Source organism: Somniosus microcephalus, chromosome 7 (assembly GCF_052327205.1).
Source record: "Somniosus microcephalus isolate GS21.2 chromosome 7, FLI_Smic_1.0, whole genome shotgun sequence".
Classification (NCBI taxonomy): domain Eukaryota; kingdom Metazoa; phylum Chordata; class Chondrichthyes; order Squaliformes; family Somniosidae; genus Somniosus; species Somniosus microcephalus.
The window spans coordinates 111,202,820-111,230,288 of record NC_140993.1 but is presented as its reverse complement, the minus strand read 5'-3'; the positions used below and the strand labels follow the sequence as shown (position 1 = coordinate 111,230,288).

Below are 27,469 nucleotides of genomic sequence, written 5' to 3'. Positions count from 1 at the left end.
ATCACCCACATTCAAAGAACAACAAAAAAAATATTACTAAGGGGTGCTGGAGATTTTCGTGTCCCTACCGCCCTGTTTGCTCTTCAAAATAGGGCTGTAGCTAGACCAAAATAATGCGTGGAACAGAAGCGCTAACTTACTGCTGAATTCCTGCCTATTCCAATTTTCAGCCGGACCTTAATCTAGGCAGCCAGAGCGCCAACTGGAAGTAGGAGGAGTTTCATTAATAAATGCAATATGGAGTCAGACGACGTAGTTACAAACCCGGACAGCACATTAATTTCTGTCCGCATTGCTACTGCCAGTGCCTTCTCTTGCCCACAGAACATGGGGGATACAAGTTGAGGGGCAGCCATTTCCAGTGATATCAGCAGTTCTCAGGTAAAGCACTATACAGGAAACTTTGCTATCCGGCACCGACGGGACCGAGCTGTTGCCGTTCCCTCAAAACTGCCGGACAAACCAGCGTTAATGTTGAAGCATACGGAGCTGAAAAGCTCTGTATCTGGCAACAAACTGTTGCTTAGCAACAGCTTCTAAACAGTCAGCCGTACCTTGGAAGCGTCTGTCGCTTAGCAACAGCTTCAGAGAGACTTTGCAGAGTTTCTGACCACATATCCACGCCATTACTAAGACTGCCTATTTCCACCTCCGTAACATTGACCGCCCCCGTCTCAGCTCGTCCGCTACTGAACCCCTCATCTATGCCTTTGTTACCTCTAGACTTGGCAATTCCAACGCACTCCTGGCTGGCCTCCCACATTCTACCCTCTGTAAACTTGAGGTCATTCAAATCTCTGCTGCCCGTGTCCTAACTCGCACCAAGTCCTGTTCACCCATCACCCCTGTGCTCAGTGACCTACATTAGCTCCCAGTCTGGAAATGCCTCGATTTTAAAATTCACATACTTGTTTTTAAATTCCCTTCATGGCCTCGCCCTCCCCATCCCTGTAGCCTCCTCCAGCCCCATAACCAATGTTCTCTAGTTTTCTTCTGGCCCACACAGCCCCTTTAACAAGCTACACGGGCCATTCAAAGTTCTGTGCGTGCACGGTTTTTCTATTTAAAAGCCTGCTCACTTGGCACGTGGGACCTGCAGCCATGCAGTTTAAAGGAATGTTGCCTAAAACCCTCCAAGAACTCTGCACTCCTCTAATTCTGCCTTCTTGCACACCCCCGATTTTAATTGATCCACCATTGGCAGCTGTGCCTTCAGCCGCCTAGGCCCGAAGCTCTGGGATTCCCTCCCTAAACCTCTCCCTCTCCTCCTTTAAGATGTTTCTTAAACCTACCTCTTTAACCAAGCTTTTGGTCACCTGTCCTAATATCTCGTGGCTCGGTGTAAAATATTGTTTGATAATACTCCTGTGAAGCGCCTTGGGACATTTTACTACGTTAAAGGTGCTATATAAATGCAAGTTGTTGTTGTAGAACGTTTGGGGGAAACTGCTTGGATTACATTGGCCCAGATTTTGCGGTCAACTGCTTGCAGTTCATTACACTTACCCTACACTTACCCACAGACTTTGTGGACTTCTGCACTGTGACTTGCTTTATTAGAGTCAAAAACAGCACAGCATCCTCTACAGGAGATCTGGGACCTTTGTGAATAGGACAAGCAATGTTGTCTCCTTAACCAATCAGATTGAAGAACAATTACTGAGCCACGCAGAGTTTAAACCAGTGTAAGTTAGAATATTTAATTCAATGTAAAATCATCTACAGAAAGCAAAATAATGAGAGGGAAAGAAACATGGGATTAAGAGAGAAAGATAAAAGAAACAAACAAAAATTTACAATTTTCCAAAATCCCCCACAATAATTAAAATCTAAAGGAAGGAAACTCCAAACTTTTAGAAGTAAATGTTCAGTGCTAGGGAGGTTGTTTGACAGTAATTAAGATTTATCACACCATTAAAAATTCACTTACACTTGAATGGACCAGCCCTAACTTTTTCTGCTGTGTTTAGTGGGTGTGTCCCAACTTCACACGGTTGCATGTATGTGACTAAGGCCTAGAAATTGAGTTGGCGCCGCGCCAGGGCTTTAGCGCCGGAAATTTAGCGCCGGCGCTAAGTCCCCCTGCGCGCGCCAAAAATTCAGTAGCGCCGGGCCCAGACGGCTGCCGGCGCTACTGGAGGGTGTCAGCGCCTCGCAATGGGCGCTAATCCGCCGCTGCGGCACCCGATGCGGTGCGGCAGGCTGGGGAAGTGCAGGCCGCCTCCTTCCGTTAAGGAGGAGCTGCCTGCACCCGACCGCTGGCCGTTGATCTGTGGAGAAAAATGAGCCCAGCACCTCGGAGAAGTGCCGGGCTCGCGGCCCACACGCATCTGTGCCGCGGGGGGGGGGGGGGGGGGGGGTGTTGGAGGAGTCCGGGGAGGGAGGTGCGGGCAGGCGGCCGCCGGGAAAGCGGCCGGCCGCCGGGAAAGCGGCCGGCCGCCGCGCGACCTTAATGCGCCGGCGCCAAGACCCGTAGCGAACTTTTGAAAAATCGTTGGTTGCGGCTGCCACGGGCGAGGCGGCCGCAACTCAATTTCGGCGTTCGGGCGCGTTGCCACGGCAACCGGGACGCTGCGCACACCGATGACATCATCGGTGCCGGCGCAGCGCAACCGGCTAACGCCGATGGCAGCGCCCAAGTGAATTTCTCAATCGGCTGTACTTGCGGCGCTAGGCCCTCTAGCACCTCAAAATGGGCGCTAACCCCACTCAATTTCTAGGCCTAAGTCTCTCAGTGAAATACTGTTAGAACAATGCTTGTGGAGGAGCAAGGCAACTCGGACAGCAACTTCCCAATTTCTTTGTTTAACTGTGCATGTTCAGACATGTTAAGAGTCATAGTATCACAGAAATTTACAGCACAGGAGGCCGCCATTTGGCCCATCTTGTCCATGCCAGCCGACAGCTATTTTTTTCCAATAATACAATTAACATTTGTTTATACCTTATTTTATTTGTTTTGTTGTTTGGTGGTTTTATGATCTAAGTGCTAAAAGTGGATTCATTTTATTGAATTGTGCCAAAAGTCATAAGGTAGTATACATGAACATTTACTTGTGTTTTTCACTCACTCACAGAATCATAGAAATTAAGATCACAGGAGGCGGCCATTCGGCCCATTTTGTCCGCGCCAGCCGACAGAGCTATCCAGCCTAATCCCACTTTCCAGCACTTGGTCCGTAGCCTTGTAGGTTACAGCATTTCAAGTGAATATCCAAGTACTTTTTAAATGTAATAAGGGTTTCTGCCTCTACCAATCTTTCAGGCAGTGAGTTCCAGACCCCCGCCACCCTCTGGGTGAAAACATTTCTTCTCAACTCCTCTCTAAACCACCTACCAATTACTTTAAATCTATGCCCCCTGGTTATTGACCCTTATGCTAAGGGAAATAGGTCCTTCCTATCCACTATCTAGGCCCCTCAATTTTATACACCTCAATTAGGTCTCCGCTCAGCCTCCTCTGTTCCAAAGAAAACAACCCCAGCCTATCCAATCTTCTTCATAGCTAAAATTCCCCAGCCCAGCCAAATCTCCTCTGCACCCCCTCTGGAGCAATCACATCCTTCCTGTAATGTGGTGACCAGAATTGCATGCAGTATTCTAGCTGCAGCCTAACTAGTGTTTTGTACAGTTCAAGCATAACCTCCCTGCTCTTATATTCTATGCCTCGGCTAATAAAGGCAAGTATCCCATATGCCTTCTTAACCACCTTATCTACCTGTTCTGCTACCTTCAGGGATCTGTGGACATGCACTCCAAGGTCCCTCAGATCCTCTGCACTTCAGTGTCCTACCATTCATAGTGTATCCCCTTGCCTTGTTAGCCCTCCCCAAATGCATTACCTCACTTCTCCAGATGAATTCCATTTGCCACGGTTTTGCCCACCTGACCAGTCCATTGATATCTTCCTGCAGTCTGTAGCTTTCTTCTTCATCATCAACCACAGATAATTTTTGTATCATTTGCAAACTTCTCAAATCATACTTCCTACATTCAAGTCCAAATCATTTTTATATACCACAAAAAGCAAAGGACCCAGTACTGAGCCCTGTGGAAGGCCACTAGAAACAGCCTTCCAGTCACAAAAACACCCATCAACCATTACCCTCTGCTTCCTGCCTCCGAGCCAGTTTTGAATCCAACTTGACACTTTGCCCTAGGTCCCATGGGCTTTGAACTTCATGACCAGTCTGCCATGTGGAACCTTATCAAAAGCCTTGCTAAAATCCATATAAGACTACATCAAACGCACTACCCTCATCAACCCTCCTCGTTACCTGCTCAAAAAATTCAATCAAGTTAGTCAGACACAACCTTCCCTTAACAAATCCATGCTGACTGTTCCTGATTAATCCATGTCTTTCTAAATGAAGATTTATCCTGTCCCTCAGAATTTTTTCCGACAATTTTCCCACCACCGAGGTTAGGCTGACTGGCGTGTAATTACTCGGTCTATCCCTTTCTCCCTTTTTAAACAACGATATCACTCCAACCCTCTGGCACCACACCTGTAGCCAGAGAGGATTGGAAAATGATGGAGCTGAGGTTGCCCCAAGCTCTGGAATTCCCTCTCTAAACCTCTCCGCCTCTGTACCTCGCTTTCCTCCTTCAAGACGCTCCTTAAAACCTACATCTATGATCATCTGCCCTAATTTCTCCTTATGCGGCTTGGTGTCAAGTTTTGCTTTATAATGCTCCTGTGAAGTGCCTTGGGACGTTTTACTACGTTAAAGGCGCTTTATAAATAAAAGTTGTCGTCGTCCAATTTACTCCTTAATAACGGTGAACGACGATAGCCTCACCGTTATTTTTGCCGCAAAATCCAGGCAATTGGTGTTTTTCTTTTGCTAGTTAAGATGGTTTCAAAGTGCTTGTAGTTGCAGTGGAACATTCTGAATTCTTAAGGAGCTTCTGGCATTACACGGTTTTCTTTCTGGGGGCCTTTCTGGGAAACCAGAGCTGGAGAAGCAGCATCACTAGGGCAACAACTGAATCACAGAATATTTTTATAACGCCATTCGCTGGCACGCAGCAGGACTGAAAGTTACTGCTACTTCATATATCCTTCACAGTAGTTGTCTACCCTAAAACCAGCTTAATACATTTTGTTCTGCTTTTGAAACTTTCACAGCATCACAGTCAGCATTTTAAGCAACAGATCTTTTATTCTACAGTTTCAAGAACAAAAGATTGAAACAGAACAGATGATCCACAGAACTTCCAAATCAGCAGGATCACTTAAAAAAATGTATATACTTAAGGAGGGGGTTAAAGGGACAGTCTTTTTTAATCTTAATTGAAAGATAAATTATGCTGTTAGGATCAATAATTTGGTATTTATTGCTCATTTAAAAACCCAGAAACAGAACAACATCAGGGGCAAGAATAAAAGGTCTTTACGAAGCGACTGATCTATTACTGCATTAAGTCAAGTACCATGGGCCAAAATTTGCTGTCAAAATAGCGTGCGCCATTATTTATGCACAAATGCCACAGCAACTTCAGGAGGGCAGATGCGTGATCAAACGTAGAAATTGAAAAGTTGCTGTTGGAGATGGGCTTTGCAGAAAGCGGCATCTCGTTGTCTGGCACCCCATTCAAATGCTTTGAGTGAGGTGTAGTTCCTGAACTTGCATAGTAGTCACGAAGTAAACTCACCACAGAAAGTTAAGTCATTTCAAGTCCAAGTACCCTTTTATCAACGTGATAAGTGTTAATTGCTGTCAGTCAACCTCTTTGGCACTGAAAATCAACTATTACAAGTGTGGAGTCTCATTCCTTCAGGTTTTAATTGTTATTGGCAATTAAAAAAAACCCTCCCTCCCTTAATCCAATCTTTTACTTCTCTTTCTGTACCAGATTTGACACTGAATTCAACATTCTAAATTATACTTCCTTCTCAGTATTTGTGCTGTTAATTTCACAATGCTTCAATCCGATTGATTAAAAAGAGAGTTGCTTGCCCTGTTCACTCAGACCCCAGATGCCTTGTTTCCCCTCGCTGCGCCATTTCCATCTCACAGTTCCAACATCTGGCAGGGCAAAAATCATCAACATTATACAGGCAAGTCGAACTAACAGCGGGCGGCATTCGTTGGCTTGCCACAGCAATTTTTGGGCCAATGTAACTTGCCTTACACTTCAGCTTTATTAAATAGTTTATTCTCAAAATAACCCATAATAAATTAAGGAATTTTGAAATAACTGTGGTGGTAAAAAAATAATGGAATTAAAATGAGATGTAAACTGGACAATATTTATTTTTGCTCATGTTCAAGGCATAGGATAGCGCAGGGCAGGGTGGGGAAAGAGAAGAGCATATATAGGGCAAACCCAAGATAGAGCACATTAGGTTAACAGAAGAGAAAATATTTAGCTCCGCTTGATATCATTGTTGACCGGGAACCAGTCCGTAAAATGACTTCCAACTCTCACTGCTACACAAGTTTGAACTTGCATGAAATCTTTAAGAGGATTCAAGCTTTGAAAGAATTTGACTGGAAACTGAATCTTAAGTTGCACACTATCTCAGGGCAAGACTTCCAGCAAGAAAATCTGGCAGAATTCAAGGCTGGGTACTTCCCTGTTGCTGCTCCCGCTCCGCTGCTATCACTTCACCGGACGTTTGGTGTAAATGTGTTTCTTGCCTCATTCCGGTGAAGTTCCATCAGCAGAGCAGAAGCAGCCCAAGAACATTCCTGGCCCATGTTTTGTTTTCAGGACAGGATTGATATTTACAAGTGGCCAACCAGAAAAAAAAAATCTGGGAATTTATGTTTAAAGTTGCTTTTTAACCAATTTACATCATTGCTACACAAGTTTGAAGTAACTCATCAGCAACGGTTTGTGGTTTCACCATCAGAGTCTGGAGTTAGAAGAACAGAAGAATTAGGAGCAGGAGTAGGCCACATGGCCCTTCGAGCTTGCTCTGCCATTCAATGAGATCATGGCTAATCTTCAACCTCATCCCCACTTTCCTACCTGATCCCATATCCCTCGATTCCAAAAATCTATCGATCTCAGCCTCGAGTATATTCAACAATTGAGCATCCACAGCCCTCTGGGGCAGTGAATTCCAAAGACTCACAACCCTCTGAGTGAAGAACTTCCTCCTCATCTCAGTCTTAAATGGCCTACCCCTTATCCTGAGACTATGTCTCCTAGTTCTAGACACTCCAGCCAGGGAAAACAACCTCTGCAATCTACCCTGTCAATCTCCTTCAGAATCTTGTATGTTTCAATGAGATCACCTTTCATTCTTCGAAACTCGAGTATAGACCCAATCTACTCAATCTCTCCGCATAGGGCAACACTCTCATCCCAGGGATCAATCTAGTGAACCTTCGTTACTAAGGCATGTATATCCTTCCTCAGGTAAGGAGACCAAAATTGTGCACAGTACTCCAGGTGTGGTCTCACCAAAGCCCTGTACAATTGTAGTAAGACTTCCTTACTCTTGTACGCCAACCTACTTGCAATAAAGGCCAACATGCCATTTGCCTTCCTAACTGCTTGCTGTACCTGCATGTTAACTCTGTTTCCTGTACGAGGACACCTAAATCTCTCTGAACTCCAACATTTAATAGTTTCTCACCATTTAAAAAGTATTTCGTTTTTCTATTCTTCCTACCAAAATGAATAACCCTCACATTTCCCCAATATGCTTCCAAACAGAAAAATAGAAGGCAACACCAGTTTGGTCTGGTCTTATCTCACACGCTCCTCAAACTATTACATTGGAAATAACACACACACATTTATACAGCCCTGATTATCTTGTTAATCCCAGGCAAATCAGTCATGCAATATTAGCATAAAGCAACAGTGTGTCACTGGGGTGGTGGTGGTAGTCGTAGTGGTGGTGACGAAGAGTAATTTGAGGTGATTAATTAAAAGCATCAGGCAAGAAGCCACTATCACCACTACTATACTAAGTAACAGACTTGGCACAGCACTGAAGTGTATTTGATTAGCGTGGTCAAAGCTTCGATGCTGGCCTGAGCGAGAACACTGATGTTGGTGCGCCTATCCTGCCAATGGATTTGCAGGATCTTGCGGAGGCAGCGTTGGTGGTACCTCTCCAGTGCTTTGAGGTGCCTGCTGTACATGGTCCATGTCTGAGGCATACAGCAGGGCGGGTACCACTGCTGCTCTGTAGACCATGAGCTTAGTGCCGGGTTTGAGGTCCTGGTCTTCAAACACTTCCTCAGGAGACCGAAGGCTGCACTGGCACACTGAAGGCGGTGTTGGACTTCGTCATTGACGTCTGCCCTTGTTGACAGTAGGCTCCCGAGGTATGGAAAGTGGTCCACGTTGTCCAAGGCCTTGTCGTGGATTTTGATAATCAGGGGGGCAGCACTGTGTGGCGGGGGCAGGTTGGTAGAGGACCTTTGTCTTACGGATGTTTAGTGTAAGGCCCATGCTCTCGTATGCGTCGGTGAAGGTATTTACGATGGTTTGGAGTTCGACCTCCAAGTGAGCGCAGACGCAAGCATCGCCTGCATACTGTAATTAGACGACAGAGGATGGGACGACCTTGGATCTGGACTGGAGGCGACGGAGGTTGAACAGTTTCCCATTTGTTCTGTAAATTAGCTCCACTCCAGTGGGGAGCTTACTGAGGGTGAGATGGAGCATTGCAGCAAGGAAGACGGAGAAGAGCGTTGGTGCGATGACACCGCCTTGCTTGACCCCGGTTCGTACGTGAATTGGGTCTGTGGTGGAACCGTTGGTCAGGATCACGGCTTGCATGTCGTCGTGAAGCAGGCGGAGGATAGTGACAAACTTTTGAGGGCAGCCGAATTTGAGGAGGACACTCCATAATCCCTCACAGGTCACATTGTCCGCATGCCCGATACGAGACGCCCAAAACAAGCGCTCTATTCGGAGCTCCGGCACGGCAAGAGAGCCCCAGGTGGGCAGAGGAAACGCTTCAAGGACACCCTTAAAGCCTCCTTGAAAAAGTGTAACATCCCCACCGACACCTGGGAATCCCTGGCACAAGACAGCACAAAGTGGAGGAGAAGCATCCGGGAAGGCACCGAACACCTTGAGTCTCTTCGCCGGGGGCAAGCGGAAGCCAAGCGCAGGCAGCGCAAGGAGCGCATGTCAACCCAAGCACCCCACCCACCCACCCCTTCAACCACCGTCTGCCCCACCTGTGACAGAGACTGTAGGTCCCGCATTGGACTCATCAGTCACCCGAGAACTCATTTTTAATGTGGAAGCAAGTCATCCTCGGTTCCGAGGGACTGCCTAAGATGATGATTTGATTAGTGCAATTTTTTCTACAGCACACCAGTACCAATATCCTAAATGAGTCTGTTAATACTGAATGGTTTCTCACAAATGGCTAGTAAATGCTATATGTAATAAATTTGGATCTTGTGGGAGTTAACCCCACAACATCAGCTGCCTCAGCATCATAAAGTTTGCCCTGTTCTCAATTCTTATAATTTGTTCACAGCAAGCACCAAGAAACTCACTGATCATAGAGTCAGTCAGAGTCATAACAGCACAAAAGGAGGCCATTCGGCCCAGCGAGTCCGTGCTGGCTCTCTGTAGAGCAATCCAGTCATTCCCATTCCCCCTTTCTATCCCTGTAACCCTGCAATTTTATTTCCCTCAAGTGCCTCTCCAGTCTCCCCTTGAAAACATTGAATGTCTCCGCTTCCACCACTTCCATCGGCAGTGTTTTCCAGGTCCTCACCACTCGCTGCGTAAAAAAGTTTTTCCTCACGCCCCCCCTGTATCTCTTGCCCAAAACCTTAAATCTGTGTCCCCTAGTCCTTATACCATCAACTAGTGGGAACAGCCTTTCCCCATCTAGCCTATCCAAACCCGTCATCATCTTGTACACCTCTATCAAATCACCCCTCAACCTCCTTTGCTCTAATGAAAACAAATTCAGCTTCTCCAACCTGTCCTTGTAGCTAAGATCCCCCATCCCCAGAACCATTCTGGTAAATCTCCTCTGCACCCTCAAGGGCCTTCACATCCTTCCTAAAGTGTAACGACCAGAACTGGACACAATACTCCAGTTGTGGCCTAACCAGTGCTTTATAAAGGTTCAGCATAAGTTCTCTACTTTTGTACTCAATACCTCTATTTAGGAAACCCAAGGTTCCATATGCTTTGTTAACCATTCAATATGTCCCACCACCTTCAGGGACCTATGCACAATAACTCCCAGGTTCCTCTGCCTCTGCACACTCTTTAAAACTGTGCCATTAAGTGTATCTTGCCTCTCCCTGTTCCTTCTGCCAAAATGCATCACCTCACACTTCTCTATTAAATTCCATCTGCCACTTGTCTACCCATTCTGCTAGCCTTTTTATGTCAAATCAAATCAAATCAACTTTTATTGTCATTGTTAGTGCACAAGTGCAGTACAACGAAATGTAGGCTTGCGGCTCCCGAGAGTGTACAATTTGGATTAGGACACTTAACATTTCAACATACATTTGTACATATATATTAGCATAAATATGACCATAATAAAGTGCATCGGCAGATGTGCAGGCTTTAGTGTTTATTTGTGGAGTTCAGTAGGATGACAGCCCTGGGAAAGAAGCTGTTCCTAAATCTGGTCGTACGGGTGCGAATGCATCTGTAGCGTCTTCCAGATGGTAGGAGGGCGAACAGACTGTGGCTGGGGTGGGTAGGGTCTTTGATGATGGTCCGTGCCCTCCGTAGGCAGTGTTTCTGATATATATGTTCTATGGTCGGTAGCCGGGTGCCGGTAATGCGTTGGGCAGTTTTGACTACCCGCTGCAGGGCTTTCCGGTCATGGGAGCTACAGCCGCCGTACCATACCGTGATACAGTTTGTCAGGATGCTCTCTATAGTGCAGCGGTAGAAGTTAGAGAGGATCGGGGGTGACAGATTACATCCCTTCAGCCTCCTCAAGAAATATAGGCGCTGCTGGGCCTTCTTCACCAGGGAGGAGGTGTTGAGGGACCAGGAGAGGTTTTCCGTGATGTGGACTCCGAGGAACTTAAAGCTGGCCACCCTTTCCACCTCCGCCCCATTGATGTGGATGGGGGTGTGACTTCCGCCTGTTGCAGTCGATTGGTATCATCCTCACTGTTTACCACACCCCCAAGTTTGGTGTCATCAGCAAATTTAGAAATTCTACTCTGTATTCCAATATCCAGGTCATTTATATATATCAAAAAAGCAGTGGCCCCAGCACTAACCCTTAGGGAACACCACGGTCTACCATCTTCCAGTCTGAAAAACAGCCATTTACCACAACTCGTTGTTTTCTGCCCTTAAGCCAATTCCTTATCCAAACTGCCACTGACCCACCTATTCCATGAGCCTCAATTTTGTTAACCAGCCTTCTATGTGGTACTTTGTCAAACGCCTTCTGAAAATCCATGTAGACAACATCCATTGCATTCCCTTCATTAATCCTCCCTGTTACTTCATCAAAAAATTCAATTAGATTAGTCAAACACAATCTGCCTTTTACAAATCCATGTTGGCTCTCCTTAATTAGTTTAAACCTCTCCAAGTGCCCGTTAATTTTTTCCTTGATTACTGTTGCTAAAACTTTACCCACCACTGATGTTAAACTGACCGGCCTGTAGTTACTAGGATTGTCCTTACACCCTTTCTTGAACAATGGCATCACATTTGCCACTTTCCAATCCTGTAGTGCAGCTATGAGTACATGTGAGCGTGTTGAACTTTTGTTGACTGACCGCAGACCGGCAGTCCCAGCAAAAGCGATGGAAAACTAGGGAGCCAGTTAGAAATAGTACCACGGTGGTTATAATTAAGAAACTTAAATAGTTTAAAATTTAAATAAATGAAAAAGGTAGAGTTAATTAGCTGGCAGGACTACTAAATGATTTTTCAAAACATAGCACAAATAAAGTAGATGTTCAGTACCTACCATAGAATTTCTCTCAATTCTACATAGCAAGGAAGCTGCATTTCTATTTTAGTTATCAGTATCTTTGCAAAATATAAATATACTTAAATTAAGGTGATGCAACCTGGAATTTAACAGAATACTAAAGCTTTGTCTTCATGGTGAAACTTCACAACCTACATAAAGCGCCAGTTCAAACTGTCACAGGACAGAGAGTGGAGCGCGCCAGTTCAAACCGTCACAGAACGGGAGCGCGCCAGTTCAAACCGTCATAGGACAGAGAGTGGAGAGTGCCAGTTCAAACTGGCACAGGACAGAGTGGAGAGCGCCAGTTCAAACTGGCACAGGACAGAGTGGAGAGCGCCAGTTCAAACTGGCACAGGACAGAGTGGAGAGCGCCAGTTCAAACTGGCACAGGACGGGAGAGCGCCAGTTCAAACTGGCACAGGACGGGAGAGCGCCAGTTCAAACTGGCACAGGACGGGAGAGCGCCAGTTCAAACAGTCACAGGACGGGAGAGTGGAGTCAGTTCAAACTGGCACAGGACAGAGTGGAGAGTGCCAGTTCAAACTGGCACAGGACGGGAGAGCGCCAGTTCAAACTGGCACAGGACGGGAGAGCGCCAGTTCAAACTGGCACAGGACGGGAGAGCGCCAGTTCAAACAGTCACAGGACAGAGAGTGGAGAGCGCCAGTTCAAACTGGCACAGGAGAAAGAGTGGAGAGCGCCAGTTCAAACAGTCACAGGACAGAGTGAAGAGCATCAGTTCAAACAGTCACAGGACGGGAGAGCGTCAGTTCAAACAGTCACAGGACGGGAGAGCGTCAGTTCAAACAGTCACAGGACAGAGAGTGAAGAGCATCAGTACAAAGTCACAGGACGGGAGAGTGCAGTTTGAACGACTTTATAATATCATTTCAGTAACTTAATTCGTGTCCATATGCGTGCGTGTTTTGGCTGCTGCTCCGGACCAGAGTTCCATCACTTCTATCTCTCCCTTTTCCTTCATTACCCTCCCCCAGCCTTCATGCCTCCTTTTCTTTCTCCGCCATCATGTACTCTACCCTCACTAACCGCTATTCTCCATTTTTTCATCCATTTTACTCTCCTGCTGCCATTCAAGGCTTGACCCCCTCCTAAATAATTTCAAAGGTTTCCTCTGTGCCTCTCTTGGCATCCTTCAAAAGGCTCACCGAGGCATATGTCGCTGCCTCCTAGCGAGCAGCAACCCAAATTGTACAAGCGCCTTGGGACATTTTATGTTTTATTACGTTAAAGGCGTTATATAAATATATAAGTTGTTGTAGGAGGACTTTATTATAAAGTCACTAGGCTAGAACGACTTAGATTTCATATTAAATGTAGTCCATTTTGATTTATACAGTTAACACGCAGAGAGAGCAGTGGCCCAAATTAGTGTCATCTGAAATGACTTACACAAATTTCACACTGCAGAATCCTGTACTCACCAATAGTCTGGATTATTGTATCCTGAACTACTTTCTCATCATTGTTTGTTGCTAAAGCACCAGTAGAACTACGTTTGTTGGACAACTCAAAATCAACACTGAGGCGCAAGTGTTTCAACAGTGTGTTAAACACCTCCAAAACAGTTGGACCTATTTAAAAAAAAAAAACTTTCAAAATTAATACTCATTTGAATATTTGGTGGTAAAAAAAAACTTTTACACTGTTATTAAAAAGGGGGGGGGGGGAAAGAGGAGGAGAAAAAAGGTAACTCAATAGTGACCATACATGTAATAACCAAGTAGCCTGAAATTAGTCAAACAGCAACTAATTTTTTGGCTCAAAACACTTGCAATATCAAAAGCTGTAAAATTAGATATTAATAAGCATTACCAAAAGAACAGGAACTGCAGAACCAACAGATTTAGAAATGGTTTACAGGCCTTGTACAACTACTTTTACTTCCTTTGCCAGAGAGAAATCAAAGGAATGCTACTGAAGGTAAAGCTAATATAGAGCCACTTTGCTCACTTTATCGAGCCAGGGGTAACTCTGCATAATAGTAATCCTCCACTTTAATTATATGAAAATAGGGAGCAAAGCTGAATTCTAGCACAGATGTCAGTTATCCAGTGAAGAGGGGCAATGGGGAAAGCACAGAAACAGCTGGGCAAAATGGACAATGGAAACAGAGCAGGTGGGATTTTTTTTTTTTTTTTTACATGTTCCATAGGACAAGCACAGAAGGATGCTGTAGTTGTGGAGTTACCTGCTAAAGTTGAGCCCATGAATGATAATATAAGGTTCCTTACTTGCTAGGTGATTTGACTGCTGAATGTATCTCCTCCCCACAGGGGCAATTGGCCTGCACTCTACATTACACTCAGGGCTACAGCTGAAATCAGGAAGTGAGTCATGTCTTGGGGGGTGGGGGGGGAAGAGAGGAATTAAGGCCATAAACCTGACCACACTACGTGTGGTGAACAACAAATGAACATAGAAAATGAATCCTCTGTACTAAACGGATACAGCCAAAGTCATTTATTTTTTCTTAAAGTCAGTTCTACTTACCAATAGAACCTGTTGCTGCTATAGCAACAGTCTCTAAAAGGACCTGTACAATGCCTGCTCGAACCTTTGGAGAATCCTTGTTGTGAGTATCCAGATGTTGAAGAATCTGCTGAATCACGTGATGAGAATGCTGAGCCTGTAATATTAGATTTATTGTAAACAAGTTCAGAAAGCAACTGTATTTCATATGCAATAGAGACACAGATGAAAGCATTTTCATTCAAGTGAAGTAAATTGAAGAGACGATACTGTTTAAAACAAAAGGAGCAGAAAACAATTTAAAGTTTACTGAACCAGGCACTTCAGATAACACAAGGTCTCACATACTATTACTGCAGATTCTGAACTGGATAAGCTTGATGTTACACTACTTTTTTTTTAAAATACTGCTGAAAGACAGTTAGACACATGCTTTAAGAGAAAAAAGCCCACTGGCTTGAAATATGCAGAATATTGATACTGAACTTTTAACAAATAAATCACTACAGTTCATTATGTTCTTATCATTTATAATGGGTTTAAGTAACTGTAGGATAAACTATGGGAAGTGAAAACTACAAAATGATATTGAATCACTCAAATTTTAGATTTCAACATTTGTTAGCTCAAAATATTGAGAAAGCCAGAATATCATGCTTCAGCAAGGAGGGACAATTTTATGGCCCGTAATGTGGTGCTCGCCACTGGCCCTGAAGTAAGCTTCTCACAAAAGGTCACATGATCTCTGTGGCGAGAAGTTCGGCTTTTCCGACATTCAGTTGAGATCAGTGTAAGTTAATGGGGAATCCCTAACGCAAGCTGCTGTGAAATCAACAAGCGGTCTAAGCAGCCAATGACAATGTAGAATTCTCTCAGACCAGGAACCAGGAAGTGAATAAGCTACTTTTATTCTAACTTTTTAAAAAAAATTTGAAAGAGCAAAACAAAGATTGGGGCTCTCACATGGGGAAAAGGCAAACCTGAAACGGAGAAGGTCATAGACTTAGGTAGCAGTGGGGGAATTAAAAAACAGAACATGTCAGGAAGGGACAGAAGGTATGGAGTAAAAAGTAAAGTACTAAAAAGGGAAAAAACAGGAACTAAGTGTTAGAAAACATATTTCAAAGTTCTTTATCTGAATGCACTTAGCATTCGTAACAAAATGAATGAGTTAACGGCACAAATAACGACATATGGGTATGATCTTGTGGCCATTACAGAAACATGGCTTCAGGGTGACCCTGACTGGGAATTAAACATACCAGGTTATTTAACAATCAGGAAGGATAGGCAGGAAGGGAGTGGAGGTGGGGTGGCTATGTTAATAAAGGAAGGAATCACTATAATAGAGAAATGATATTGGGTCAAAGGAGCAGGATAGTGAAACAGTTTGGGTGGAGACAAGGAATAATAAGGGGAAAAAACACTAGTGGGCGTAGTCTATAGGCCTCTGAACAAGGAGTATTAATCAGGAAATAGTTGAGGCTTGTAATAAGGGAACAGCTATAATTATGGGGGATTTTAATTATCATATTAACTGGACAAATCAAATTGGGCAGAGCAGCCTTGAGGATGAGTTCATTGAGTGTATTAGGGATGGGTTTCTTGAGCAGTATGTAACTGAACTGACCAGGGGGCAAGCAACCTTAGATTTGGTCCTGTGTAAGGAGACAGGATTAATTAAAAATGTCCTAGTAAAGGATCCCCTTGGAGTGAGTGACCATAACATGGTTGAATTCCATATTCAATTAGAGGGTGAGAAGGTTGGATCTCAAACAAACGTGCTGAGCTTGAATAAAAGGAGACTATGAAGGTATGAGAGCGGAATTGATTAGAGTGGACTGGGAAAATAGATTAAAGGGTAAGACGGTACATGATCAGTGGTGTACATTTAAGGAGTTATTTTACAACTTCCAAAAAAAATATATTCCACTGAGGAAAAAAGGGTGTAAAAGAAGATAGCCATCCGTGGCTAAGTAAAGTAATTAAGGATAGTATCCGACTAAAAACAAGGGCATATAAGGTAGCCAAATCTAGTGGGAGGATAGAAGATTGGGAAGTCTTTAAAAGACAGCAAAAAATAACTAAAAGATTGATTAAGAAAGGGAAGATAGATTATGAAAGTAAATTAGCAAAAAATATAAAAACAGATAGCAAAAGTTTCTATAGTTATATAAAAAGAAAAAGGGTGGCTAAAGTAAATGTTGGTCCCTTAGAGGATGAGACCGGGAAATTAATGGTGGGAAACATGGAGATGGCAAAAACGCTGAACAATTATTTTGTATCAGTCTTTACGGTAGAGGACACTAAGAATATCCCAACACTGGACAAACAGGGGGCTCTAGGGGGGGGGGGGGGGGGGGGGGAAGGAGCTAAATATGATTAAAATCACTAAGGAAGTGGTACTTGGTAAAATAATGGGACTCAAGGCAGATAAATCCCCTGGACCTGATGGCTTGCATCCTAGGGTCTTGAGGGAAGTGGCAGTAGGGATTGTGGATGCATTGGTAATAATTTTCCAAAACTCCCTGGACTCAGCAAAGGTCCCGGCAGACTGGAAAACTGCTAATGTAACACCCTTATTTAAAAAGGGTAGTAGGCAGAAGGCTGGAAACTATAGACCTGTTAGCCTAACATCTGTGGTTGGTAAAATGTTAGAGTCCATTATTAAGGAGACAGTAACGGGACATTTGGATAAACATAATTTAATAGGACAAACTCAGCATGGTTTCATGAAGGGGAAGTCATGTTTGACAAATTTGCTTGAGTTCTTTGAGGAAGTAACATACAGGGTGGATAAAGGGGAACCAGTGGACGTAGTGTATTTAGACTTCCAAAAGGCATTTGACAAGGTGCCACACAAAAGATTATTGCTCAAGATAAAAAATCACGGGATTGGGGGTAATATTCTGGCGTGGGTGGAGGATTGGCTCTCTAACAGAAAGCAGAGTTGGGATAAATGGTTCGCTCTCAGACTGGCAACCAGTAACTAGTGGTGTTCCGCAGGGGTCAGTGCTGGGTCCCCAACTCTTTACAATCTATATTAACGATTTGGAGGAGGGGACCGAGTGTAACATATCAAAGTTTGCAGATGATACAAAGATGGGATGGAAAGTAGTGAGTGAGGAGGACATAAAAAACCTGCAAAGGGACATAGGCAGGCTAAGTAAGTGGGCAGAGATTTGGCAGATGGAATACAATACTGGAAAGTGTGAGGTTATGCACTTTGGCAGGAAAAATCATAGAGCAAGTTATTATCTTAATGGCAAGAAACTGGAAAGTACTGTAGTACAAAGGGATCTGGGGGTCCTGGTGCACGAAACTCAAAGTTAGTATGCAGGTGCAGCAAGTGATCAAGAAGGCCAATGGAATGTTAACTTTTATTGCTAGGGGGATAGAATATAAAAACAGGGAGGTATTGCTGCAGTTGTACAAGATATTGGTGAGACCGCACCTGGAATACTGCATACAGTTTTGGTGTCCATACTTAAGAAAAGACATACTTGCTCTCGAGTCAGTACAAAGAAGGTTCACTCGGTTAATCCCGGGGATGAGGGGGTGGTCATATGAGGAGAGGTTGAGTAGATTGGGACTCTACTCATTGGAGTTCAGAAGAATGAGAGGCGATCTTATTGAAACATAAAAGATTGTGAAGGGGCTTGATCGGGTGGATGCGGTGAGGATGTTCCCAATGATGGGTGAAACTAGAACTAGGGGGCATAATCTTAGAATAAGGGGCTGCTCTTTCAAAACTGAGATGAGGAGAAACTTCTTCACTCAGAGGGTGGTAGGTTTGTGGAATTTGCTGCCCCAGAAAGCTGTGGATGCTACATAATTAAATAAATTTAAAACAGAAATAGATAGTTTCCTAGAAGTAAAGGGAATTAAGGGTTACAGGGAGCGGGCAGGAAATTGGACATGAGTCTAGGTTCGGAATGGTCATGGCCCTGTGGGTAGTGGAGTGGGCCCAGGGGCCGTGTAGCCTGGTTCTGCTCCTACTGTGTTCTAATTCTGTGTTAGATTTCAGGAGATGGTTTTATTCCTGTTCCTGGCTGGGGTGGAGATCGCCTTTACAGAAGGTAAGTACTGTAGAAAATATAGGGACAGAGTGATCTCCTGGACGAGTTTCGATCGCCTAGATGGGTCGGAGAGGAATTTCCCAGATTTTTCTCTCCCAAATTGGCCATTGGGTCTTTTATCTGGTTTTTCGCCTCTCCCGGAGATCACATGGGTTCAGGTGGATGGAGATTGATAGAAGATTTGCGGTTAGGATCAGATCAGCCATGATCTTATTGAATGGTGGAGCAGGCTCGAGGGGTCGATTGGCCTACTCCTACTTCTTATGTTCTTATGAAATAAAGGTGAACAAAATTTAAAAAACAATTTTTTCTAAGGTTGCTTAAAATTGTAAATTTTATTAAAATGGATAAATTTGACACTCCACAAAAATAAAATTAGTTTTACAGGGCCATAACGTTTGTTTAGTGGTCAATATGCTGTTAAAACCCCAGTTACGCCTACTCCAACAAGGTCTAACTTTTATTGGGGTATTGAGCAGCGATATTACCGCATAAAGCTGAAGTTTGTCAGTTTCGCCGATTTCCCTGATTACACTGATTGCTGGCTATGGGGGTGGGTAGTAACAGTACAGCCAGTGTCGGAGCAGTGAAAGACTGACCTCAACTTCAGGATTTCCACGTTAGGATGCGCATGTGCTAAATCCTGAAGTTGCGGACAGTTTCAAAAAGGGTAATAACAGCAAACGTTATTACCCACCATAAATTCCAGGCCTATGAAATTGTATTCTGGAGGGAACTTCCCCCACCAGGAGTGGATATCCAGGATTTGGACACTTATGCCTCAGTTCCCGATATGCACTTCTGGCAGGCAAGACTCCCCAAAGGAACCATAATTTAGCAAAATCAGCCCGAATACATACATGTAGGATACATATGTTTTTGAGATTGCAGCAACACATTAGATAAACAGCAGTATAATATTAAAATCATCCCTAATGTATTTCCTTTAACATTTTTCTTGTATTTTATATTTCCTAACTTAATGTATACACAAAACTTCAGTTAGATGCAGTTCAGTCACAAAAAGAGAGCATCAGACTATAATCAAAATGTAATCAAGCATTTATAGCATGATTGATGATGGTGTTGAAACATTTTGCATTTTAAACTTTTAATAGAGAAGAAAACAACACATTAAACCTCATTATAAGGCTGCACACTCCTTTCCTACTTGCAGAATTGACAGACAAATCTTGTAAACCCACCTGTATAGAATACATTGTAATTTTAAAGCAGGAAACAGCAAACTCATTTGGGTCCCAGAGCTGATGGTTGTCTAAATGCCTGCAAATGTAATAAGAGAGACTCAATTAGTAGTCAATTAAGATACATTTCAGAGTCTAGTAGGAAAGTAATAACTCTACTCAGTTATAATATGTATAATCCATTCAGCATAAATAAGTACAAATTAGAAGAACAAATTTTAGTTTGGATAATTGAACACAATATTGGTACCATTTACATTGCATCCTTTAATACCTCCTGCTAACTTATTTGGAGGAGGAAGGGAAAAGGGGGCTTTAACAGTACCAAGTCCAACATCACAATCAATGCAATAAAAAAGAAAGCAAAGTATATTTTTAGATCATGGAACCACTTCGACTGGCTGTTCTGCAACAGGTCAAGGTTGCTGGTGCTCTGAATTCACCAAGGATTCACTACAAACAACAGTAAAGCAAACTGTATTTCTGACATTGGACCTTTCTCAATGTTGGTGAAAGACTGTAGAAGTCAGCAATGCAAAATGTGCAGCTTTGCAGTCACAAGTGTAATAATCCTTCAAGCGGTGTTATTTAAAAATATTTCCTTTGTCATTTAAAAAATAATTCATATTTAGAGAAATTGAGACAACTAGAGGAGATGGTGCTTAACATCATTGGAGGCGAAGTCACCGAGGCTGTGGCAAAGTTGAAGCCCTTGGGGACAACAACAGCATGGTCATTCCTAATCTTTCTTCTCACTTCTCCCTCATCCCACAATCTCCTCTCATTTACAAGCTGTTGATGGTATATGCCCGCATGCAGCAAGACCTGGACGCGTTCAGGCTTGGGCTGATAAGTGGCAGGTGACATTCACGCCACAGAAATGCCAGGCAATGACTATCTCCAACAAGCACGAGTCTAACCACCTCCCCTTGACATTCAATGGCATTACCATCGCCAAATCCCCCACCATCAACATCCTGGGGGTCACCATTAACCAGAAACTTAATTGATCCATCCACATAGATACTGTGGCAACAAGAGCAGGTCAGAGGCTAGGTATTCTGCGGCAAGTGTCTCACCTCCTGACGCCCCAAAGCCTTTCCACCATCTACAAGGCACAAGTAAGGAGTGTGATGGAATACTCTCCACTTGCCTGGATGAGTGCAGCTGCAACAACACTCAAGAAGCTCGACACCATCCAGGACAAAGCAGCCCGCTTGATTGGCACCCTGATATACCTATCAATTCATTCCATGAAAAGCGACGAGTTAAGATAGTAACTATAGGTTTTTATTGGCTAAATAACAGAGCCCACCCTCGTGGGTGATCGGTTCCAGCAAGGAAGAATACTAGCCAAGCAATCACCTTTATACCTGGGCAAGCAGGCGGAGCCATGGGCGGAGTCAGCTGAGGTATGCCTAGGTATAACAGTGTGCGAGGCAAGAGAGGTAACCTTGTGTAGGTGATAACAACAGTGTAACAACAACAGTGGTTTACCACATTCACCCCTTGTTTAAAATTGAGTCCGGCGGGGTGAAGTGTACTACTAGTTCGTGTATGTCAGTCTATCAGGAGGCCTCGTAAGCCTTTCTGACCGGCACAGCAGTGGCGGCGGTGGTGCCGTATCCGATGTTAATGCTGGTGTCTGCGTGGTCGACGAAGGCCCGAGGTTCCGGCATGCCACCGACAGGAGCTGGATTTGGGGGAGTGGTGGGGGATAACGGTGGTGTCTCAGGGGTGCCCGAGGGTGCGAGGTCTCGCAAGGAGACTGTGTCCTCCCGCCCGTCTGGGTATTCCACATAGGCATACTGGGGGTTGGCGTGCAGGAGGTTCACCCTCTCGACCAGGGGGTCCGTTTTATGGGTCCTCACGTGCTTCCGCAGCAGGACGGGCCCCGGAGAAGTCAGCCATGTTGGTAGCGGGGTTCCCGTAGTCGACTTCCTGGGGAAAACGAACATTTGCTCATGAGGGGTGGCGTTAATGGCAGTACAAAGCAGTGACCGGATGGAATGGAGCGCTGCCGGGAGGACTTCCTGCCAGCGAGAAGTTGGGAAGCCCTTAGACTTTAGGGCTAAGAGGACGGCTTTCCAAACTGTCGCGTTCTCTCTTTCCACCTGGCCGTTCCCCCGGGGATTGTAGCTGGTGGTCCTGCTCGCAGCGATACCTCTCGCGAGCAGGAACTGGCGAAGTTCCTCGCTCATGAAGGATGAGCCCCGGTCGCTATGTATATAGTTCGGGAACCCGAACAAGGCGAAGAGGTCGTTCAGGCATTTGATGACCGTGGTACTGGTCATGTCTGGGCAGGGGATGGCAAAGGGGAAACGGGAGTACTCGTCAATAATGTTGAGGAAGTACACATTACGGTCAGAGGACGGGAGGGGCCCCTTAAAATCGATGCTCAAGCGCTCGAAGGGGCGGGTGGCCTTGATCAGGCTTGCTCTGTCCGGCCTATAGAAATGCGGTTTGCATTCGGCACAGACTTGGCAGTTCCTGGTCATGGTCCTGACCTCCTCGATGGAGTAGGGCAGGTTGCGGGCCTTAATGAAGTGGTAAAGTCTAGTGACCCCGGGGTGGCAGAGGTCGTTGTGGAGGGTCCGCAGTCTATCAACTTGCGCGTTGGCGCATGTACCTCGTGATAGAGCATCTGGGGGCTCGTTGAGTTTACCAGGCCGGTACAAGATATCGTACTCGTAGGTGGAGAGCTCAATTCTCCACCTCAAGATCTAGTCGTTCTTGATTTTGCCCCTCAGCTTGTTATTAAACATAAAAGCAACCGAACGCTGGTCGGTGAGGAGGGTAAATCGTTTGCCTGCCAGGTAATGCCTCCAGCGTCGTACCGCTTCCACAATCGCTTGGGCCTCCTTCTCGACAGAAGAGTGTCGGATCTCAGGGCCCTGGAGGGTCCTTGAGAAGAAGGCCACAGGTCTCCCCGCCTGGTTAAGGGTTGCAGCTAGGGCAAAGTCGGATGCATCGCTCTCCACTTGGAAAGGGATGGACTCATCCACTGCGAGCATTGTGGCCTTCGCAATGTCTCCTTTTATGAGGGAGAAGGCTGCGCATGCTTCTTGTCAGGGGGAAGGAGGTGGACTTCATGAGGGGTCTGGCTTTGTCCGCATAATTGGGCACCCATTGAGCATAGTAAGCGAAGAGCCCCAGGGTTCTCTTCAGTGCCTTTTGACAGTGGGGAAGGGGAAGCTCCATGAGGGGGCGCATTCTTTCGGGGTCGGGGCCGATGACTCCGTTCTCTACTACGCAGCCGAGGATGGCAAGGCGCGAGGTGTTAAATATACATTTCTCCTTATTGTAAGTGAGATTCAGCCGTTGGGCCGTACAGAGGAATTTCTCCAGATTAACATCGTGGTCCTGCTGGTCGCGGCCGCAGATGGTGACGTTATCTAGATAAGGAAACGTGGCCTGCAGCGCGTTCTGGTCAACCATCCGGTCCATCTCCCTTTGGAAGACCGAAACCCCGTTGGTGACGCCGAAGGGAACCCTAAGGAAGTGGTAGAGGCGGCCATTCGCCTCGAAGGCGGTATACTGGCGGTCCTCAGGGCGGATAGGGAGTTGGTGATAGGCCGACTTAAGGTCGATGGTGGAGAATACCCGGTACTGTGCAATCTGGTTGACCATGTCAGATATGCAGGGAAGGGGATATGCGTCCAGCTGGGTGTACCGGTTTATGGTTTGGCTGTAGTCGATGACCAGGCGGTTTTTATTGCCGGTCTTAACGACTACGACCTGGGCACGCCAGGGGCTGGTGCTCCCCTCGATGATGCCCTCCTTCAGGAGACGCTGCACCTCAGAGCTAATAAAAGCTCTGTCCCCGGCGCTGTACCACCTGCTCTCGGTAGCGACGGGTTTACAGTCGCGGGTGAGGTTAGCGAACAAGGAGGGGGGCGGGACTTTGAGAGTGGAGAGGCCGCAGGTGGTATGCGGCGGGCGGTTTAAAAACTGCTGGTTGTAGACTGAGTGGGGGGAGGGGTCCACCGTATGCCAAAGTGACACTTTGGAGGTGGCATTGGAAATCCAGCCCTAGTAGGACGGCAGCGCAGAGCTGGGGCAGGACGAGAAGTTTAAAGTTTTTATATTCCGTGCCCCTAACCGACAGGGTCACCACACAGTATCCGCTGATGTCTGTTGAATGGGACTTCGACGCCATCGAGATCCGATGGCGCGTTGGTCGGACAGTGAGGGAGTAGCAGCGCACTGTGTCTGGGTGAATAAAACTCTCCGTGCTCCCGCTGTCGAACAAGCAGGTCGTGGCGCGGCCGTTTACCTCGATGTCCATCATGGACCTGGACAGATGATGCGGGAGAGCTTGGTCCAGCGTGACGGAGGCCAGTGTATGGCTGAGTGTGCTGCTGTCGTCGGCAGGTGAGGCGGTGGTCGGGTCTGGAGACAACATGGTGGCCGAGTGCGGCGAACAAAATGGCGGAGAAGATGGCCGCCCCCACGAGTCATGAGGCACTGCTGGCGTCTGTGGCCTTGATCAAAGATGGCCACCCCCACAACTCACATGAGGCACTGCTGGCGTCTGTGGCTTTCCCTCTGCAGGCGTTCGCGAAGTGGCCTTTTTTTCTGCAGCCGGAGCAGGTCGCGTTCCTTGCAGGGCAGCGTGCCCTTTGACGTCTCGCCTGGCCACAGAAATAGCAGCTGGCGGCCCGATCGCGGGGCTCTGCTGCCGCAGCAGGTCCCGGGGGTGGCGGTCCCGATCGATTCCGGGACACCGACGCTGTAGTAGGTCCCAGGAGCGGCGGTGCGAGGGGTATTGCGGCCGGAGTCGGGCCCGAGTCCCACGGTCGCGCAGCACTGTACCCGGAGTGCGCCTCGAGGTCCCGATGGGCCACTTCCAGGGAGCGAGCGAGGGCTGCAGCTGCTTTCAAGTCGAGGTCCTTTGATTCAAGCAGTCTTTGCCGTGAGTAGTCGGACCGAAGGCCTTTCACGAAGGCACCACGGATATTTCCTTCAGCATGTTGTGCAGCCGATACAGCTTTAAAGTCACAGTCCCTGCCGAGTGTTTGTAGCGCCCGTAAAAATTCATCTACAGACTCTCCTGGTTGTTGCGAGCGGGATCTTAGGAGATGTCTGGCATACATTGAATTTGCTGGGCTCCGGTACTGCTCTTTTAGCAGGTCGAGGGCCTCCTTGTATGTAGTAAGGTCCCGGATGAGTGCAAATACTTTAGGGCTCACCTGGGCGGTCAGAACTCTTAGCTTGTCGGCTTCCGATGGCACGCCGGAGGCTACCAGGTAGGATTCAAAGCAGCTCAGCCAGTGGTCGAAGTCGAGGGCTGAATTCGCTGCCTGTGGATTTAGATCCAGGTACGGCGGTCGGAGGGCTCGCAGCCAAGTCGGCTGCTGGGGCTGGTCAGTCATTTCAAAATTTAGCCAATAAAATTGATATACCTATCAATTCATTCCATGAAAAGCGACGAGTTAAGATAGTAACTATAGGTTTTTATTGGCTAAATAACAGAGCCCACCCTCGTGGGTGATCGGTTCCAGCAAGGAAGAATACCAGCCAAGCAATCACCTTTATACCTGGGCAAGCAGGCGGAGCCATGGGCGGAGTCAGCTGAGGTATGCCTAGGTATAACAGTGTGCGAGGCAAGAGGTAACCTTGTGTAGGTGATAACAACAGCGTAACAATAACAGTGGTTTACCACACACCCCAACCACCATCTTAAACATTCACTCCCTGCACCACCGGCGTACTGTGGCTGCAGTGTGTACCATCTACAAGATGCACTGCAGCAACTCGCCAAGGCTTCTTCGGCAGCACCTCCCAAACCCGCGGCCTCTTCCACCTAGAAGGACAAGGGCAGCAGGTGCATGGGAACTCCACCACCTTCAAGTTCCCCTCCAAGTCACACACCATCCTGACTTCGAAGTATATCGCCGATCCTTCATCGTCGCTAGGTCAAAATCCTGGAACTCCCTACCTACGGCACTGTGGAGTACCTTCACCACATAGACTGCAGTGGTTCAAGAAGGCAGCTCACCACCACCTTCGTAAGGGCAACTAGGGATGGGCAATAAATGCTGGCCTTGCCAGCGATGCCCAGATCCCATGAACGAATAAAAAATTATACTTCTTAAAAAAAAAAAAAAAAAAATCTTTAAAGAGATGCACTGATTTTTATTACAAAAATATTATATATACACATGCAAAAATGTGTTGGGGGGTGCGGTGGCTGAGGAACTCCGCAGCAGTTAAAGACAGATCCTGCAGTCCGAGTATGTGCAGTATGCACAATTTCTCAGGATGCATCAGCAATGTTTAATCTACTTGATGCTCCCATTTTGCTCTTCAGTTTCTAGCAGTGCAATTGTTAAAACATTCTTATAACCTGAATATCAGTGAGCAAGTTACTGGTGAGTTGGTGTCGCTTGATAACACTATTGATGACTCTTTTCATCACTGATTGGGAGGAGGCTAATAGGCGGTAATGACCAGGTTACATTTATGCTGTTTTTTTTGTTTTTTTTTGGATAGGACATGCCTAGGTAATCTTCCACATTGTCAGGTAGATGCCACTGCCATAGCTGCACTGGAACAGCTAGGTTAGGAACCAGATAACTCTGGTGTACACTTCTTTAGTACTTCAACTAGGATATCCTCATGGCCTGTAGCCTTCACTGCATCTAGTGCGTGCAGGCACTTCATGTCGCGTGGTGTGAATCAAACTGGCTTGATGCTGGTATCTATGATGGTGGGGACCTCAGGATTGGGCAGAGTTGGATTATCCCCTTGCAACTTTTGATTGAGGCACTTGCAAACACTTCAGCCTCGTCTCTACCACTCACGTGCTGGTCTCCACCATGGTTGAGGATGGGGGTGTTCATGGAGCCTCCTCCTGACGAGGGCAGAATTAGAGGAGCACAGATATCTCCGGGGGGGGGGGCGGTGGTTGTGGGGCTGAAGGAGATGAGAGATAGGAAGGGGCAAGGCCTTGGAGGGATTTGAAAACAAGGATGCGAATTTTGAAATCGAGGCACTGCTTAACCGGGAGCCAATGTAGGTCAGCGAGCATAGGTGTGATAGGTGAACGGGACTTGGTGCGAGTTAGGACACGGGCAGCCGAGTTTTGGATGACCTCAAGTTTACATAGGGTGGAATGTGGGAGGCCGGCCAGGAGAGTATTGGAATAGTCAAGTCTAGAGGTAACAAAGGCATGGATGAGGGTTTCAGCAGCGGATGAGCTGAGGCAGGGGCGGAGACGGGCGATGTTAGAGGTGGAAATAGGCGGTTTTTGTTTTGCTGTGGGTGTGTGGTCAGAAGCTCATTTCAGGGTCAAATATGACACCAAGGTTGCGAACTGTGTGGTTCAGCCTCAGACAGATGTTAGGGAGAGGGGTGGAGTCAGTGGCTAGGGAACGGAGTTTGTGGCGGGGACCGAAAACAATGGCTTCAGTTTTCCCAATATTTAATTGGAGAACATTTTTGCTCATCCAGAACTGTATGTCAGACAAGCAGTATGACAATTTAGACACCGTGGAGGGGTCGAGAACACAGGAGGCCATTCAGCCCATTGCACCTGTGCTGGCTCTTTGAAAGAGCTATCCAATTAGTCCCACTCCCCTGCTCTTTCCCCATAGACATGTAAAATGTAAATCTGTTCCCTTCAAGCATTTATCCAATTCCCTTTTGAAAGTCATTATTGAATCTGCTTCCAACACTCTTTCAGGCAGGCTGTGTGCATTTCAGATCATAACTCACTGTGTAAAAAATGTTTTACTTGTGTCGCCTTTGGTTCTTTTGCCAATTACCTTAAATCTGTGTCCTCT

At 46.1% G+C, this 27,469-nt stretch overlaps 1 protein-coding gene across 16 annotated transcripts in view; it reads right to left on the bottom strand.

Moving 5' to 3' along the window:
* The window catches only part of efr3a (EFR3 homolog A (S. cerevisiae)), a 278,874-nt gene that overhangs the window by 91,864 nt on the left and 159,541 nt on the right, over positions 1-27,469 (bottom strand). For all 16 annotated transcript variants that reach the window (XM_085992836.1, XM_085992828.1, XM_085992830.1 and 13 more), the window contains 3 exons: positions 19,683-19,761; positions 14,420-14,555; positions 13,351-13,500 (listed from right to left, as the gene is read on the bottom strand). In XM_085992836.1, coding sequence (XP_085848962.1) covers positions 13,351-13,500; positions 14,420-14,555; positions 19,683-19,761 — 365 coding nt within the window. The remainder of the gene's footprint in view (positions 1-13,350; positions 13,501-14,419; positions 14,556-19,682; positions 19,762-27,469) is intronic.